Source organism: Oryza sativa, chromosome 9 (assembly GCF_034140825.1).
Source record: "Oryza sativa Japonica Group chromosome 9, ASM3414082v1".
Taxonomy (NCBI): Eukaryota; Viridiplantae; Streptophyta; class Magnoliopsida; order Poales; family Poaceae; genus Oryza; species Oryza sativa.
Window position 1 is genome coordinate 10,579,826 of NC_089043.1, and position 15,980 is coordinate 10,595,805.

Sequence of the window (15,980 nt, forward strand, 5' to 3'; positions counted from 1 at the left end):
TGGATTAGCCTTTGATTTGATGAGCTAATACAGACCTATGGTGATAAAAAAAAAGTATGTCAGAGTCTTTATGCTACCTAGCATGAAATTAACAAAAAAAAAAAAAACAGGCACGAAATTGACTGGTCATAAACTATATGAGCAGGGTTCTATTCTATATTAAGGAAATCACAAAAAAAACTGTCAAAAAATTTTAAACGTGGTTTAGAATGTCCGGAATAATTAAAAACGTGAAAAACATTTTACCAAATTTAAAATAGTTTTTTGAAAATTTTGGGCGAAATAGTATCCTATTTGAGGGAGGGGGACCCAAATTCCTGAAATGAGGTGTTCGTAGTTGTTTTTTTTTTTCCGAACACGCTGGAGAGCTATCCATCATTATATTAAGAAGAGAATGGAGCCAAGTATGACAAAAAAAAAAAGACTCGAAGAAGAGAGAGGCGTTTGCAATTATCACACTGTTTTCCCCTTCCATACCATCCCCTAAACATGACTGAACTGACAGTACATACTAGGAGGATGAAAACAGTACCTTATTTATCAGACATATGTACTAACAAGGCAATACGAATTAAACTGGAAAAAAATATTCCACAAGCACTAGTGTGTTTTTACTTAGTACATAACCAGCATGCAAAAGATCAGCCAACTTTTACTGAACTTCTTTTTTCTTCTTCATCTTACCATTTGTACGATACTCCTCATACATCCCTTGTTTTTTCAGCACAAGGCATTATATATTTGCTTTGATGTTTTAGGCACTCAAAATGCGAGATTGGTCTGAATGAGAGGATAAAGGGAAACAATGGGGAAACGCCGTTTACCGCCATTGCGGAGCAAGAAGAATAGCCAGCAAAAACGCAGGATGCCACCATTGTACACCGCCGCTGCACGGCCTCCTCAAGAAGGCTGGAGCATCAGAGAGCGTGTCAATTTCAGGATCGCAATTGGAAGGTATGAAAAACAAATGTTCGCACAAATCTTTGCTAATATTCAGAAAACTTGAGGTTTGTGACTAGCAGATAGCTGAACTAGACACACCCAATGTAGATCACCTGGATTGTCCTATTAATCTCCAGATTTCAGCTTTCTGACTAGCAGATCACTGCAAATTTGTATATTCAGATTGCATCGCATTCTATGGAAGTACTTTAGTATTGGTGAAAAAAACGTTTATTCAATCATGTTTCTGGGGCTCTGCAGATTTGGTCAGGACTGGCCTAGAGTTGCACAGTTTATCAGCACAAAATCTACTGGTCAAGTATGTATCTGAACATGTATTCACTGCCTGCCTTTTAAACTAGCAACAGAATGCAATGCATAGCCTTATGAAATGTATAACCTCTTAACCTATTTTGCTTATCAGATCTGTGTCTATGCCGAGGAATATTTCCTGAAGCGTCACACACATAGCCCAGTGAAGAATAAAAGGATTCTGATTATCAGCTCAGGTTGTTGACAGGAGCAACACATTTAAAGTATTTCTACGCTGAAGCAACTGCAATTGAAGAACTGAATCATCTGAATTGTAAACTATGGGGTTGTTCAGATTAATAACATTTTAAACCATACCATTTTTTGGTAAAATTGCTAAATAAAGTTTTTTTTATCAAACTTTAGTAAATGCATAAGGAATCCTGCCAACTTGACAATATTGTCAATTTACCAAAATTTGGTAAGGTTTATTTTGGCTACAATCTGAACAGCCTCTATATCAGTCTCAAATGACCTCAAGGTTCCACCACATGAATCATTGATGGTATTATTTCAGCTACAAATAGTTACTCAAACTGCTATCTGCACCTTGCAAGGGAAATCTCCACTGGAAGTGTGGCCAAATTTCACAAAAAAATTCTACTCATTGAAGAAATAAAAGGACTGTTGAGGTTACAACAACATAAACTAATACAACATTTCAACAAAACATCATGCAACATTGTTTCACATATCCCATTTCCACGCACCTAGTGCCCTACCACTACCTAACCTAGTCACATCTGATATCACATGTCATTGGATTACAGTATATACATACGTGCACATTGATTGAACACAAATGCACCAAGTGTTGAAACATTATACAGAAAGGTTGATTTATCAATGAGAAGGATTCCCCCTTCTCCAAATGAATAATCAATGAGAGAGCACGGTGTTAGATACTGACCCTACAAGCCTAGACAAAAAAATGCTCTACTCTTTCACCTACATATTAATAATTTTACAACAGCTGTGAAAAGATGATTAAGCCCAGATCGGAAGAGAAACGTTAGCAGATATAGCCTGGCCACACCCAGTATTCACTGAGGGGGTCTGAGCCTGCTGTACAGCTCACAACCCGGGCGGCCAAAAAAGTATTCCATCGACCAATTTGGCGCCTTAGCAGGATCAATTGCTCGAGTGCTTCACTTCTCACTAGCTGTATAGGTCACATAAGTAGGACGTGCAGATGGCTAATTGCTTCAACTTTCAGGTGAGGGAGGCCTACGGCTGTACGGTACATAATAGGAGGTTTCCTGCCCAATTGGTGTTTGGAGAAGAGGGTTCCATCGATCAAAGATGATGCGACCACCTCGCCCAATCCTACCCCGGCACCTAAATGGTGGCATGGTTGCACCATTCTCAATGGGAGGATCTGGTGGTGGCTTTATACCTGCTGCTAGCAACTTCTCAGGATCCAATGGTCTTGTGAATAACAATACTGGCTCCTCAGGATCCTGCATTTTCAGTAAAGTGGTAATTAGTTGACAAAAATAACTATAACAAACGAATTTCCTATACAACGTACATGACAGGATTCTATTAAGGGTTGATAACCTTAGAGATGAGCTATAAGAAAACGGCGCATTCACGCCATTATCTGACATTGTAACAAATCTGAACTTTCTAAAATGGCCCCTTCTAAAATTTCTGGCTCCAAGGAAGCCAAGCCACTAGCTGGCCTGTTTCAATTTAGATGATTACCTCTATTTTCAATTTATCATCTGCATTTTCTTAGAAGTAAATCAAGTAATATTCAAATAGCACTTCCCACAAAAAAAAAGCACTTAATGCTCCAATCTGTGGAGCTTAAAAATACAGTACTTCATTGCCAAACTGCCATCAGTTCTGTAACCCAACTGTCTTACATGAAAGAGAGTGAGGCAGTGAGAAAAGGTGATCACATACCCTTTTAAACACCCAGCCATTCTGCTGTGGCCTCCTTTTTAGTTCGCGCTCACGCTTTATACGCAATGTAGGGATTACGGATAGCTTATGATCAGCGAATCGAGGACGGAAAACAGGTGGCCGGATATATGGTTGTTCAGTTGTCGTGTCATCTGAATCTGCGTAATCATCTTCACTCGATCCAAATCTACTAGAAACTTGCTGGAAGCCTGACAGTGCAGTCCCTTCATCAACAAGCTGGGCTTCATGCTGAACAAGGAAAGAGGATGACAGTAAATTAGTCAAACAATAAAAAGTATCCAGGTATGACCAAAGAACAAAAATAGCAAGACTATAACATCAATCAAAGTTAAATACTGTAATGAGCTACAGCGGACAATAATCAGGCAGAGATATTTATTGAATTTTCTTCGACATTTTCTGTTCTATGATGTGCTAAATTTATACTATAGAATTATAGTATCAACTGCAAGTGGTCTTGGGTGAACAAAGTATAAAACCATTCCCCAATATCAATTATGGGAGTGGTTGAAGCTATGCCGCTACCATTTTCTTATGTGTGTACTGTTCCTTATAAGTTTAAGGTTTACAAGAAACCATGCCAGCTCCACATGGACACATGGATAGCTAGGTACACAGACTGCAAATGTTCTTTTGAAGATAAAGAACCAAAGCAAGATTACGGACAGAATTCAGGAACTGTTTAGGCCGTTCACCCCAAATACAAGCACATAAATTATTTATAAAGAGAAAAGTTTTAGACTGTAATGTATGATGGTTTATACCTTATATTTCATCTGAATGCGTCGAAGGTTGACCTCGCATTCCATGGCCTCCCGTTTTGTCTCTTCCCTCTGCGAAGAATGTATTATTTAGTTGCAGAAGTATAATTTGGCATGTTAATGCTGATGAACCACCGTAAGGCCAGTTCATTCATGAACTAACCTTAACCAAAGCATCCATAAGTGCCTTTGCCTGGTCCAAGTTGCGCCGTACCTAATAGAAATTTTCAAGGTAGCATTGTGAGAACTAGAATAATGAAAAAGCATATAGTACTTAAAATGTAAGAATTCAAAAGCCACAGCTAACCGATTATCATTCACAGGATAAGACAAGGAAATGATGTTTCAGAATTTAAGTTATACACACAAAACTAGCACAGCACTCAAGTTGAGAGCTATGTATAAAATAGAAACAGAATGAAGCAAAAAGCCCTTAAAGCTAAAAATAAAGAAACTGTTGGGACTTTTTCTCTTTTTGAGAGGAAACTGTTGGAATTTGAAACAAAGAAAAGTGGCAAATGGCAATTATTCCATTCAATAACATGGATATTAAATTAAGCAGAACAAACCAATCATTTCAACCAAGATAACAGAAGTTCTCCCCAAACAAGACAACTTGCAGAGAAGAGTTTGCATTAAAGTTAAAATTATTTACAGAAAGACCTTCTTGTGTTCATTTCTCTAGAGCAACTACACAGCTAAGTTCCTCTTTGTCAACAAACAATAGCAAATCAAGAGTGCACAAAAAAGAATAAAGGACTAGAGTTTTACTAATTAACGTGCAGATGAAACATGAAAAATATTGAAAAACAGATTTCTCCATATCAAATCTTGGTAATCTTGAGACATGATTTAACAAATTAAGAGCTTCAACAGTGTAAGCAGACAAATTGGTTTATAATGCTTCTAGTAAGGTGTAAAAACTGAGTACATTGCATAGACCTCCTCCACAATAATATAGTAGGATTAGTGTTTATCATACACTGGTACACTGAGAACCTCATCAAGCAGAATAATGAACAAAATATCTTCAAAGATTTCAATTCAGATTTTATAAACAGCTAATTTATCCTATAATCAAAATATTATGTAGTTATTATATCCAGTAGGATGTAAAGGGATAAAAAACAGCCATAAAAGGTTCTATAAAGAAAAAAAACAAATTGTTGCTTACCATGCGAAGTTTTTCGAATGATTGAATATTATTTTCTCGCCTTTGCATCTGGAAAAGGAAGAAAACATTATGCATATACAAAATAGAGACCTGATCAGAGATAGATATTATCCCTCCACAAAGCTTGCCTAGCAACTAATGCTCCCAGAAGGTCACATGATTGCATACTATGTTAAATAAAAATGATATCTGATTTCAAGTTACTCACCCTTCTTGTATGAAGTCGATGTGCCTTCTCTCTTGGTCTGAATACATTATAAGGGTTTGTATCATTCACTGGTGGAGGCGGCTTCACGAAAACAAAAGCAATAGTCAACAGTAATGCAACCGAGAAACAAGAATCATGAAATAACAGAGTAACAGTTCCTCCAGTCCTCCAGACTTGAGCATAACTTGGACAAAACCAACCTGACAAAAACTTATATTCTATGGCTGATGGCTTACAAACCCAACTATTCATTGTCAGTTTGGTGCATCCTTCGTTTTAATCAGACTGCTTCAACAAATGTTGTAGTTTGGTACAACTGTATGGATGTTTTTATGCACCAACTGAGTGAATTAGCATATACATTTTAATCAGACTGCTTCAACAAATGTTGTAGTTTAGTGTTATCCCATGTGATATCTTTGGCTTGCACTAATTTTTGGCTTCGAAGCAACACTACAGAACCAAAGTGAGTTACTCCGGTTATATTTTGTCTTTGCTCAACATAGTTAAAGTCACTGGATTTTTGCTTATTTGATTTATAAGCCAATGGGCTTAGCTGAATTTGCCCAAACAGCTTTAGAAAAGGTCACACACATATGTTTGAAGTTGATGAAGATGAAGATGAAGTTAGGGCATGCAAAATGAGAAATCCATTAGTGCATGATTATCTGGATTTTTAATTATTACAAACTTGAAAATTGGGTTTATTTGATATTTTAAGCAACTTCTATATAGAAAGTTTTTGCACGAAACACATTGTTTAGCAGTTTGGAAAGCGTGCTAACGGAAATCGAGGAAAAATCTGTATCTTAATTAGAAAAGAACACGAATTATTTTGAAGCCAGGATAATGAACTTAACCAAACTACCGATACGAACATTTCAGGACAAAGCATCCAAAAGGCAAAAATATAGCCCAATATCTGCATTGATACTGCAGGGTTATTAGATGTTATTTCATTAAACGAACTAACAGGTTTTAGTTTACTATGTTTGTTGGTTAGCTTCTCAGATACAATTGTGCGGTCCCATTTGGACAATGGGATTGGGAAAAAAATTCCCACCCACTAAAGGATAACTTTTAATCCTAGCAACTCATTCTGCCTACCTCATTTCATCCTCATCCTTCACTTTCCCTATCCCAATCCCACCCCTCTCAACCAATCATCCAAACAAGGCCTGGGTGGTTAGTTCTTGTTTCTTGACATGCAAACAAACATATCATACTTTGATTTCAACAATTGGCAGGATATTACTGTAATATAAAATTAACCAATCTTGTGTATATGTTAGACCTCAGAATATGCGGTTGGCTTTCATCAAGTATTTACTCCTTGTGTATACACTAGACCTCATAACAACCATGCATACAATTTATTAACTGAAGTAACCATAGCAGGTACTACATTAATTCACAATATTTACAAAAATTCTATTGTTAGACTATACTTAAAAAAATGTCGCACTTCACATCTGTGATGCATATTTCATTTATAGCACTATAGAAATAGCATTCACAATTCACACACCATAAAACCATTAATCAACAATCAGTTTTGGTATTTTAACAGGAAAATGGCAAATTACTAAAAAAGACACACCGAAGAAATTGTACTAACCTGCAAACGCCGCAGAATAGGCTTTTGCCATCGTTCCCTCTGATAAAAGAATGAAAAATGAATCAGCAAGCAAAAGGAATTATGTAAACACAATTAAAACTAAATATCTAATACGCTAAATAAATATACACTACGAAAAAAAAGGCTGAGACCATGTGAGGAAACAACAATGTGACTTGTTACAAAAACTGAAAATGTAAGCATATCGCCACCACAAGAAATTTGTTGTTGCATTCTCATTTTAGAGAATACCTTGTCTTTCCAATAACTATATACAGCTTGGAAAACTCCATACCGAACAGATAAGTACTGCAATGCCTGCACAGAGAAGCAATTCTAAGCAAACATTGAGAAAGAAATTAACAAAATTACAAGTCTGCAGTAACCAAATAGAAATAGTGGGAAAATGGATTTCTTCCCAGAAATCTTGAAAATACTAGATCCAGAATCAAGTGAACTACAAATTCAACACCAGAAAAGATTTCCATTATATTTGTTTCCGCTGAAAAATCTTATCTACATCATTGTCTTGCAATCCTTACAATCTAGTAAAGTTATATGATCTCTACACTAGCAAGGCACACTAAACCAAAAACCTATTTTGATCAATATATTAATGGAATAACAACATAATCACATATATCAGCACAAGAAATGCATGAAATGTGAATCAATATTAGCCTATATAATAAATAATCAATAGTTATTAACTATAGAAGAAGATATTTCTACAACCTTAGACATTAATCTTTCATGTATCCTTTCCTAGGTTGACCTGACTTTGGCATGGAAATAATGGTTACACATCTACCCCAACATCACCATTAAGATGATAATGACATTCATAATCACAATATGTTGAATTAGTGTGTTATGTTTTAATTTACCTGTATTCTAGAAGGTAAAAGTTTTTATGCCCTGTAGGACTTCTACTATCATATAATACATAAACCACGAACATTAATTTAAAACATCTTGACAACATTATAAGGAAGTGCATGAAGTTGCAAAGAATGTATAATCATGCAGAACAAATGACGTGAGTGTGGTGAATCCAAATCGACTTTCTGTGGATTCTTCATTGACCACGGCATTATAAAAGTAGCAACAGTCTTTGGGTGAGGCATCCAAAAGAAAAGCACAACCACAGAAAGTGACACTATACTACAACATATCAATAGACCAATATGGCTTCATAACATAGCAAGTAAAGAACTGCATAAAGAAGTTGTGTAACCATGTTAGTAATATCTGAAAATGCAGCTGTCACGTAAGCATATGCCAATGACATGTGACGGGAGTTAGGAGAATTAAAATTTGAAAACCACACAATGTTTACTGGGATGTCAAGTCTGAGGTGGAACAACATATATCACTTCAAGATAAGTGTGCAAACCATGTGCTAGAGCCAGTTCAAGGGATCCCTAGACCATAGGTAACATGTCCCAATACAATTGACACATCATGATGGTTAAGTTATTGGAAAGAGTTCATGTTGTAAAATGGATTAAAAACAATGAGTCGTTATCTCACAGTTGATCATGATGTCAATAGATAAGGTATGATTTTACTACATTAACAAACTATACATTTCGCTTGATGTTTATACAAGTATGCCTGTATTGCAAAATGCATGCACATAGATCCAAATGCCAATATTATAATCTCCCTTCCTCTTAAACATCATCCTATCAGTAACATGTAAGATTCCCATTTAGCATGTGGCTTTACCTCCATTGCAGCATCAAGCTGCAAGAGGACTGGTACAGGTCCTATGAAAGTTGGTGTAATGGCTCCTGCTCTTTCTCGAGCTTTGTGGTCCAAAATTTCCAACTTGAATAGGAGGACTTCCAACCTGTAATGTAGGACCATTTCAAACTGTAGCAAAAATACATGCTTCACAGGGGGAATAACATAGTGGTGTCTCAACAGATTTCTTCATATTCAAGACAGAAAACGTTAAAAGTTAAAATTATTCCCCCCTGTTTTGTATTGTCAGCAGTTATATGACGTACATAACCAGTAAGTTTAGCTCTTGCAACCAAAGTTTCCTCAGAAATACTACATGCAATTCTAAGTTCACATGTTATAGCCTATGTCTTGGAAGGAGAAACGTTTCTAATTAAAAGTACAACTAGAAACTCCTGATGTTAAGTTTTAGATTTCAAATGGTGCATACTTCAGTTATAATGAACATTTCAACTATAACTAGTAAACCAAGTCATCTAGATCTCCAGAACTTTCTTACTTTTCAGGGTTAAGATTCTTCCGCTCATTGTTGAAGTCTTCAAGCCAGTCTTCATCTTCATTGTCCAGATCATATTCGACAAATTCACCAATCTCAGCCCTGGCTGCGGAGTGTAACAAATCTTAGAACAGAGGCCATAAACAAGATATTGTAAAAACAATACCAGAGCAGTAGGAAAGAAACCTCCTCTTCCACGTATATAACAGGTTGGTTGTGCGAAGGTTCGAGTGTAGTCCCTTTCATAGGTGTCCACAGCATCAAACTGAGGCGTTGGTATCTCTTGAATGTTCTTCTTAGTGGGTGTTGGATTTCCCTGCAAAGAGAAGTAAGATCACCCTTTTGAATAGCATGATGCCAACTAAAAAAATATATGGCCCTCTGAAATAGTGGTTGCTCTGTCCACTACTCTACTAAAAGAAACGAGTACAGCAACAACACAATGTGTGGCATAAATAGTTTTTTTCAGAATCTTAGCAGTTTCAACAATTTTGATTTTCTTTTCAAAAAGTAAGGCAAAAGTAACCCTACTGTTTCATTTATATAGAAAGATAAATTTAAATATTGATAGAATGAAGTGTATTGTTGTTGTAGGGTTGCAAGCTATCTGAGACACAATTAAAGCCAAACAGCGCACATATCTAATAGGATCATTATTGCAGGTTCAAGAAAAGGTTATATTGGCTAGTTGCACAGTTAAATGTTGCTAGCCAAATACAGGTCGAAGTACAAAACCTAAGAAATGCAAAGTGAGTACTAATACAGGAAAATGAAAAGAGCTAATTTCACTGCTCCAAATAGCCGTTTTCTTATTCGTAACACATATGACTGCAAACCTGAGATTGTGAAATGAATCAAATGACTATTCATTCATGTACATAATTGAGCTGAATTCAATTCAACTTGCTAATAGGATGTAGAACAGAACCCAGCAACTTAAGAAAGCTAGCAAAATGCACCCAGGCAACATTTCAAAGAATCGTGGCACAATCCAGTAATCCAGCACTATGAATCAAATTACCTCGCCCTCCGTGGCAGTAGTAGCAGCAGTGAGCTCCGGCGCGGACTGCCGCAGCAGCACCCCTGCCCTTGCGACCGCGACCGCCGCGGCCGTGGGGTCATCGTCCTCGAACTCCCGCGCCGACTTGAGGATGGGGAGCTTCTTGTGGATGTCGAGCGGCCGCGGCCTAAACGAGAGCCTACTCATGGCCATCACCACCACCACCACCACCACCGCCACCCCGCCGCCTCATCTCATCTCCACCTCCCCCACCTCCTCTCCCTCTCTCTCCACCCCCACACGCGCCGACCGCTACCGCCCCGCAGGGTCGGGGCCCAAGGAGGGGGGAGCGCGCGCGGGCAAACCCTAGGTCCGCGAGGGCCCCGTCAGGCGGGGGCTTGGGTTCCGGCGGCCGCAGGAGCCGCGGGGGGGCGGCGTGAAGGGGGAGGAGAGAGGAGGCTCTCCGCGGCGAGCTAGGGTTAGGGTTTTGGAGGTGGGGAATCGAGTTTCTAGGGTTTGAAAGGAGGTTGAAAGGGAGGGAACGACGGAGAAAGGGGGGTTCGCGGGCGACGAAGGGTGGCCAGGCCGGCGGCTCGAGCTCGATGAGTCGAGGCCGTACGTGTACGTATCCGTATGGGCGTATTGGTGTCCGTACGCATGCGTACCTAAGCAAGTGTATAAAGGTTTTTTTTTTCACTAGTAGTATGCCCGTGCTAACGCTACGGTAATATTTGGTAATTTATCCTCAACCAAAAGACGATAACAGTATTTATGTACATAGTAGTATTGTTCTCTAAATCAGGATTTCAGTTGCCAGGAATAACACTAATTATATTCTATTATGATTCTATTCTTTTTTTTTTCAAATACACCATTGTCGAAGCATTTTTTTCCCGGTACGTATAAGATTGTGATATCTCTATCGACTATTTGCGCACATAAATGTAAAACATGTTCTGACAGTGCAAAATATGGATGGCAACCATAATTTAGGTAGGGTGAACAAAACACCAGATGTGATATTCTTTCTAGCAAGTAAAATAATAGGCAATACTACCATATGCTATGATTCATGCGTTAAATTTCATACAAATAAAACAAACAAAACAAAGAGAGAGCCGACAAAAATGGTTGTTCTTGAGTAGTTTCTGCAAATAAATAAGCATTCGCTAGACAAATGAAGAGATAGAGAGAGAGCAGAGAGACTCTGCGAGTAGGAAGCAATACTATGTTGTAGCACCAGCCTCTTCTCCTTTTGCAAGTCCACCTTAAGATAGCCTCGTTTAAGACCGTATATAATAAGCTGCTTATAATTTCTTATAGTTGCTGAAGTCGAAGAATATGTGTGCTAAACAAAATAAAGAAAGTATGTGCTACCTGATATCGATAAATAGATAACCTACGTGTGCATATGCTAAATATTCCAATTAAGTGGCATAGTAGCTGAGAAACAATTAATAAGTAAGGGAAAAAGTCCAAATACCCTCCTAAAATTTATGGAAATCCGTCTAGCAACCTGAACTTTAAAATCGACATCCAACCCGCCTGAACTTTGCCATACCATCCATATTACCCCCTAAGGTAGTTTTTGATGATGGTTTTGTATATTTTGGAAGTTTAAATGAACAATTTTGAATAACTAATATAACATATTTGAATATGATCAGTTATAAATCATCAATTTATTCTTATACAATGATATCATGCTATTATTATGTTGATACTTGTTTTTAAGTGATAGCTAATAAGGAGCAAAAAGAAATATTTAAGTCAAAATTTTAATATATATGTTCGAAGTGTATGACATGTGATCAAACTCATCCAACTTATATACAAATTAGATAAAAACTACTATGCAAATCATCCTTGGAGGTTATATAAACGGTATTGTAAAGTTTAGGGGGTTGAATGTCCGGTTTCAAAGTTCAGAGTGCTAGACGGACTTCCATCCAAAATTTAGGGCGTTATTTGGACTTTTTCCATTAATAAATAAAAATGTAGTACAGCTCTAATGATATTGAGAGAAAATTCACCTATAGGAGCATTCATGCATGCGCCATGATCAATATTACGAGAAAATTCACATATAGTTAGTTGCCCGTGCGTTGTAACGGAATCATTTTACAGTCCGATATTCAGTTTATTGCAATAACAAAACTGACAAAAGAATAGTATGTCTGCGAAGAATAGTATGTTAGACATGATACCTGGAGTACTTTTCCCAATAGATATATCACTGTACTAACTTGGCAATAAATGTTTTAAAAAATCATCACAAAAGCTTGCAATAAAATAGGCTACTGAAATGATTGTTCAGATTAGACATGTGATGTTTTTTGACATTACAATTACTATTTCTTCCGACGAACTAAAATATAGAGGTACTGGTCACATCCTTTGTCATCGTTACAAGCTCAAAGTAACCGACAGTGCACAACATAAGGACCATGACAGTAATTTGGTTAGTACAGGATAAAAGTTTTCCTTTAAAAAAAACAATGACAAGTGTTCCTAAGAAAAATTTGCTGCAATGCTCCTCCACTTACTTTGAGCTTAATGGTAAGTGCAAAATTGTTACACTGATATGATACATGCATAGGTGCACCAAATTTGCATAAAAATATGAAATTTGCCAAACAAGGCTATAAATATGAAATATGCCAAATAGAGACTACTTGAGTATGTTGAAACTTGCAATACATGTATAGATAGTGGTTAGATTTGTTTATATATGGGTGAGCCAACATGATGTTAATAATGCAGAAACTCTTGTTGTGTTCGTCTTGCAGTAGTGTAACACAAAATATAATTTTGTTCCATTAGTGATAATGCCTTCACCACCATAAAAATGCAAAACAAAGTACTCCTTTCGGCATTTCATCAAACATATGTCATGCATGACCAAAATTGCAAAATTGCCCGTATATGGTAGTAATGATCTTGACGTTACCCATCTTGTACAGAGAAGACCTGCACAATCAAAGTAGTAAACCAGGAGCCAAACCGCCAAACCCATCATTAACACCCAAGAGGTCAATATATATAATCAGATAGATCTGCCTCCTTTTGCAAAGAATGATTTTCACCCGTTGTTGAGGAAGCTGACGAAGGCGGCGACGGGAAGAGGCAGGAAAGAAGTAGCAGCTGAGGCGGTGGTCGTCACCGAACTGTCTATCGAGTTCTTAGCCTCTCGCCGTTTTCTGGTGCTCTGTAGCACTGTTCGGGGTGGACGCGGCGGACGTCGGCAGAGGGTGTAGAGTCTTGACTGAGAGGCGTGGTCACGGCCTCACGGGTGGAGAGGATCCCGACAACGGCAACGGGGCCGTGGAGGACGGGCTTGGGCGCCGGTGGAGACATTTCCGATGACCGCACAAGGGCGCGGAGCATTGGAGGATGATGGCGGCTTCGGGCTAGGGCTAGGCGGTGCGGCAGGAAGGGGGCAACGGTGAATCGGCAACGGCGCTAGGGCGAGCAGGCGCGGAGGGCAGAGGCGGCGATGAGAAGGATGGGATCATGGGATTGATGAGGGAGGGGTGCCGGAGGAGATCAGCGCGATGGGCGGAGGCACGCGAGCAGTGGGGGTGGCGGCGAAGAAAGCGGGAAGCGGGGTAGGAAGGGGGTCGCGATGGAGGGCGGCGAAAGGGAAGGGAGCGCGCGTGCGAGGTGTGACGGAGCACGGAGAGAGAGAGGATGGATGCGCGATGTGAGCGTGGATGGGGCGTCCTGTGCGTTGATTTGGTGGGAGGATCCTCCGAAACATCTCAGCCATTAAATTGTTCAGGACTCACCGCCACCACTACATAATTTTTAATTAGTAGAGATTTTGTTCGAGTATAAGTATTACACCCTCCATCCTAATATATAAAGCTCTGTTTGGTTAATGGGATAGAAAAATGTTACACACCCACCAAAAGACGTCTCTAAATCCTAACCGTTCATTCTTCCTCTTCCATTTAATCTTAACCCTTCATTTATTTCTCAATCTCAATTCCACCCCTCATTTCACATTATCCAAACACACCCTAAAGGTTCCTTTGAATTGCAGGAATAAAAAAAACGAAGAAATAGGAAAATCACAAGAATGGAAGTGTAAAACAGAGGATTACAAAACACAAGAATGACCGTTTGATTGGACCGTAGAAAAAACACAGGAATCGGATGAGAAAGATAGACTCGAAGGAAATTTTCCAAGACCGTTGATCTCTTGTTAAGTTTCCTCCAAAATCTTTATAGATTGTTCATTCCATAGAAATTTCAAAGGATTGGATGGATTCAATCCTTTGATTCAAAGGCATTCATAGGAATTTTTCCTATAGGATTAAAATCCTCTAAAATTTTTATGTTTTTCCTCCAAATCAAAGGGACCCTAAGAGACTTTGGGATCGACATATCCTTCGATTAGCCAAGCGAATGAACACGAGCGATTATATAGGTTCAAGCCACCCGGAGGTGTAAAACTCTACACATGTTTTTTTTGCTATATGGATCTGGAAAGTACAAGCTATGCCTTTTTCCAACTAAGAAACAAGCATCCTTTTTCATAGCATGTCTCCTTCCTTTTATAGCGTAAGGAGGGGTTCACCGTGTTGTTTTCTACTTCCCCTCCGTATTGTCTTTCAGCTGTCTTGTCAATGTTGGCTGATGTCGAGTGATTGCTCCCTCAGACAGCGGGGAGTGGAGACCCATTCTCTAGAGTGAAGATCCGACCAGGGTGTTAGTCGGCGAGAGGTGCAGGGTATCTGCGTTCGTGATGGATTTGCGGGGCCCGGCCACCCCGCGAGGAGAGGGAGACTGGAGTTTATACAGATTCGGGGCACCCGGAGGTGTAATACCCTACTCCTGTGTTGGTGTTCGTTGTCTTCCCTAGATCAGCTAAGTACAAAGGAGACATTTACAGGCTACAAAGTGAGAGTACTGATCTAAAAGAATCCAACCCTTCATCCGTATCTGGTCCCCTTCCTTTCATACTACAAGGAAGGGCTCACATTATTACGAATCTACTCTTAGTCTTGTCTCATCAACCGTTTTGTCGTTGCCAACTGGTTCCCTAACGCAGGTCTCAACACAGTTGGAGCTTTATCCAGAAGGTTTCACTGCTTTTTCAGATTCTCAGAAGCTGGCTACCAAACAACTACTTTTCATAATCTAAAGCTTCCCCAAACAGGTCCTAAGTTTCTGTAAAATCAGTTGTTGCTTTATGCAGCCTCACTAAAATATTGTAAACGGCTTTATTTGGAGCTTTCCCTTGTTTAATTTACCAAATGATTTCTCCTCTATGCTTTTGATTAACATTTTCTTATATGGGGTCTCATTTGTTAAAAATGCCCTGTGGTGCGTCAGGGGCAGGGCTGGCTGGGCGGTTCCAAAGTTAGCCAGACAAAAATTTGAATTTCATAGATGAAATTGACTAATTTCTAGCAATAAATCGGCCCGTTTTGGCTAAGAACAACCAGTTTGCAAGGAATCCGACCACGAAAATCGATCAATTTGGAAGGAAAACCGACGGATGAAAAGTAAATTTTTCACTGGTGGTACTAGGTGGACAATTTGACCATGTAAAACATGTTTTCAAAGAAATTTTGTGTCCGAAGTGTTGCCAATATGATCATACCGTTTGCAGGAATTTTGTATTTTTAATATAGCAACATTGTACTTCACGAGACACATTAGTATTAGGAGCATCTCCAAGAGCCTCTCCATTGCACTCTCAAGCCAAATTTTAGCCATTCCAACCAAAAAATATCCTCTAACAGCCTCTCCAACTGGATGGTAAACCCTCCGGCTGGCC

At 38.9% G+C, this 15,980-nt stretch overlaps 1 protein-coding gene across 1 annotated transcript; it reads right to left on the minus strand.

Annotated features, from left to right (window-relative positions):
* Positions 1 to 1,879: 1,879 nt before the first annotated feature.
* Positions 1,880 to 10,735, minus strand: LOC4346622 (uncharacterized). Its single transcript, XM_015757074.3, has 12 exons — positions 10,214 to 10,735; positions 9,379 to 9,508; positions 9,196 to 9,298; positions 8,679 to 8,802; positions 7,200 to 7,265; positions 6,948 to 6,986; positions 5,330 to 5,410; positions 5,122 to 5,169; positions 4,111 to 4,161; positions 3,951 to 4,019; positions 3,166 to 3,414; positions 1,880 to 2,714 (listed from the first exon to the last, which is right to left on the minus strand). Exons 1-12 carry the CDS (start codon positions 10,403 to 10,405, stop codon positions 2,460 to 2,462), a joined length of 1,407 nt encoding a protein of 468 aa, XP_015612560.1. The 5' UTR covers positions 10,406 to 10,735; the 3' UTR covers positions 1,880 to 2,459.
* Between the last annotated feature and the right edge of the window lie 5,245 nt (positions 10,736 to 15,980).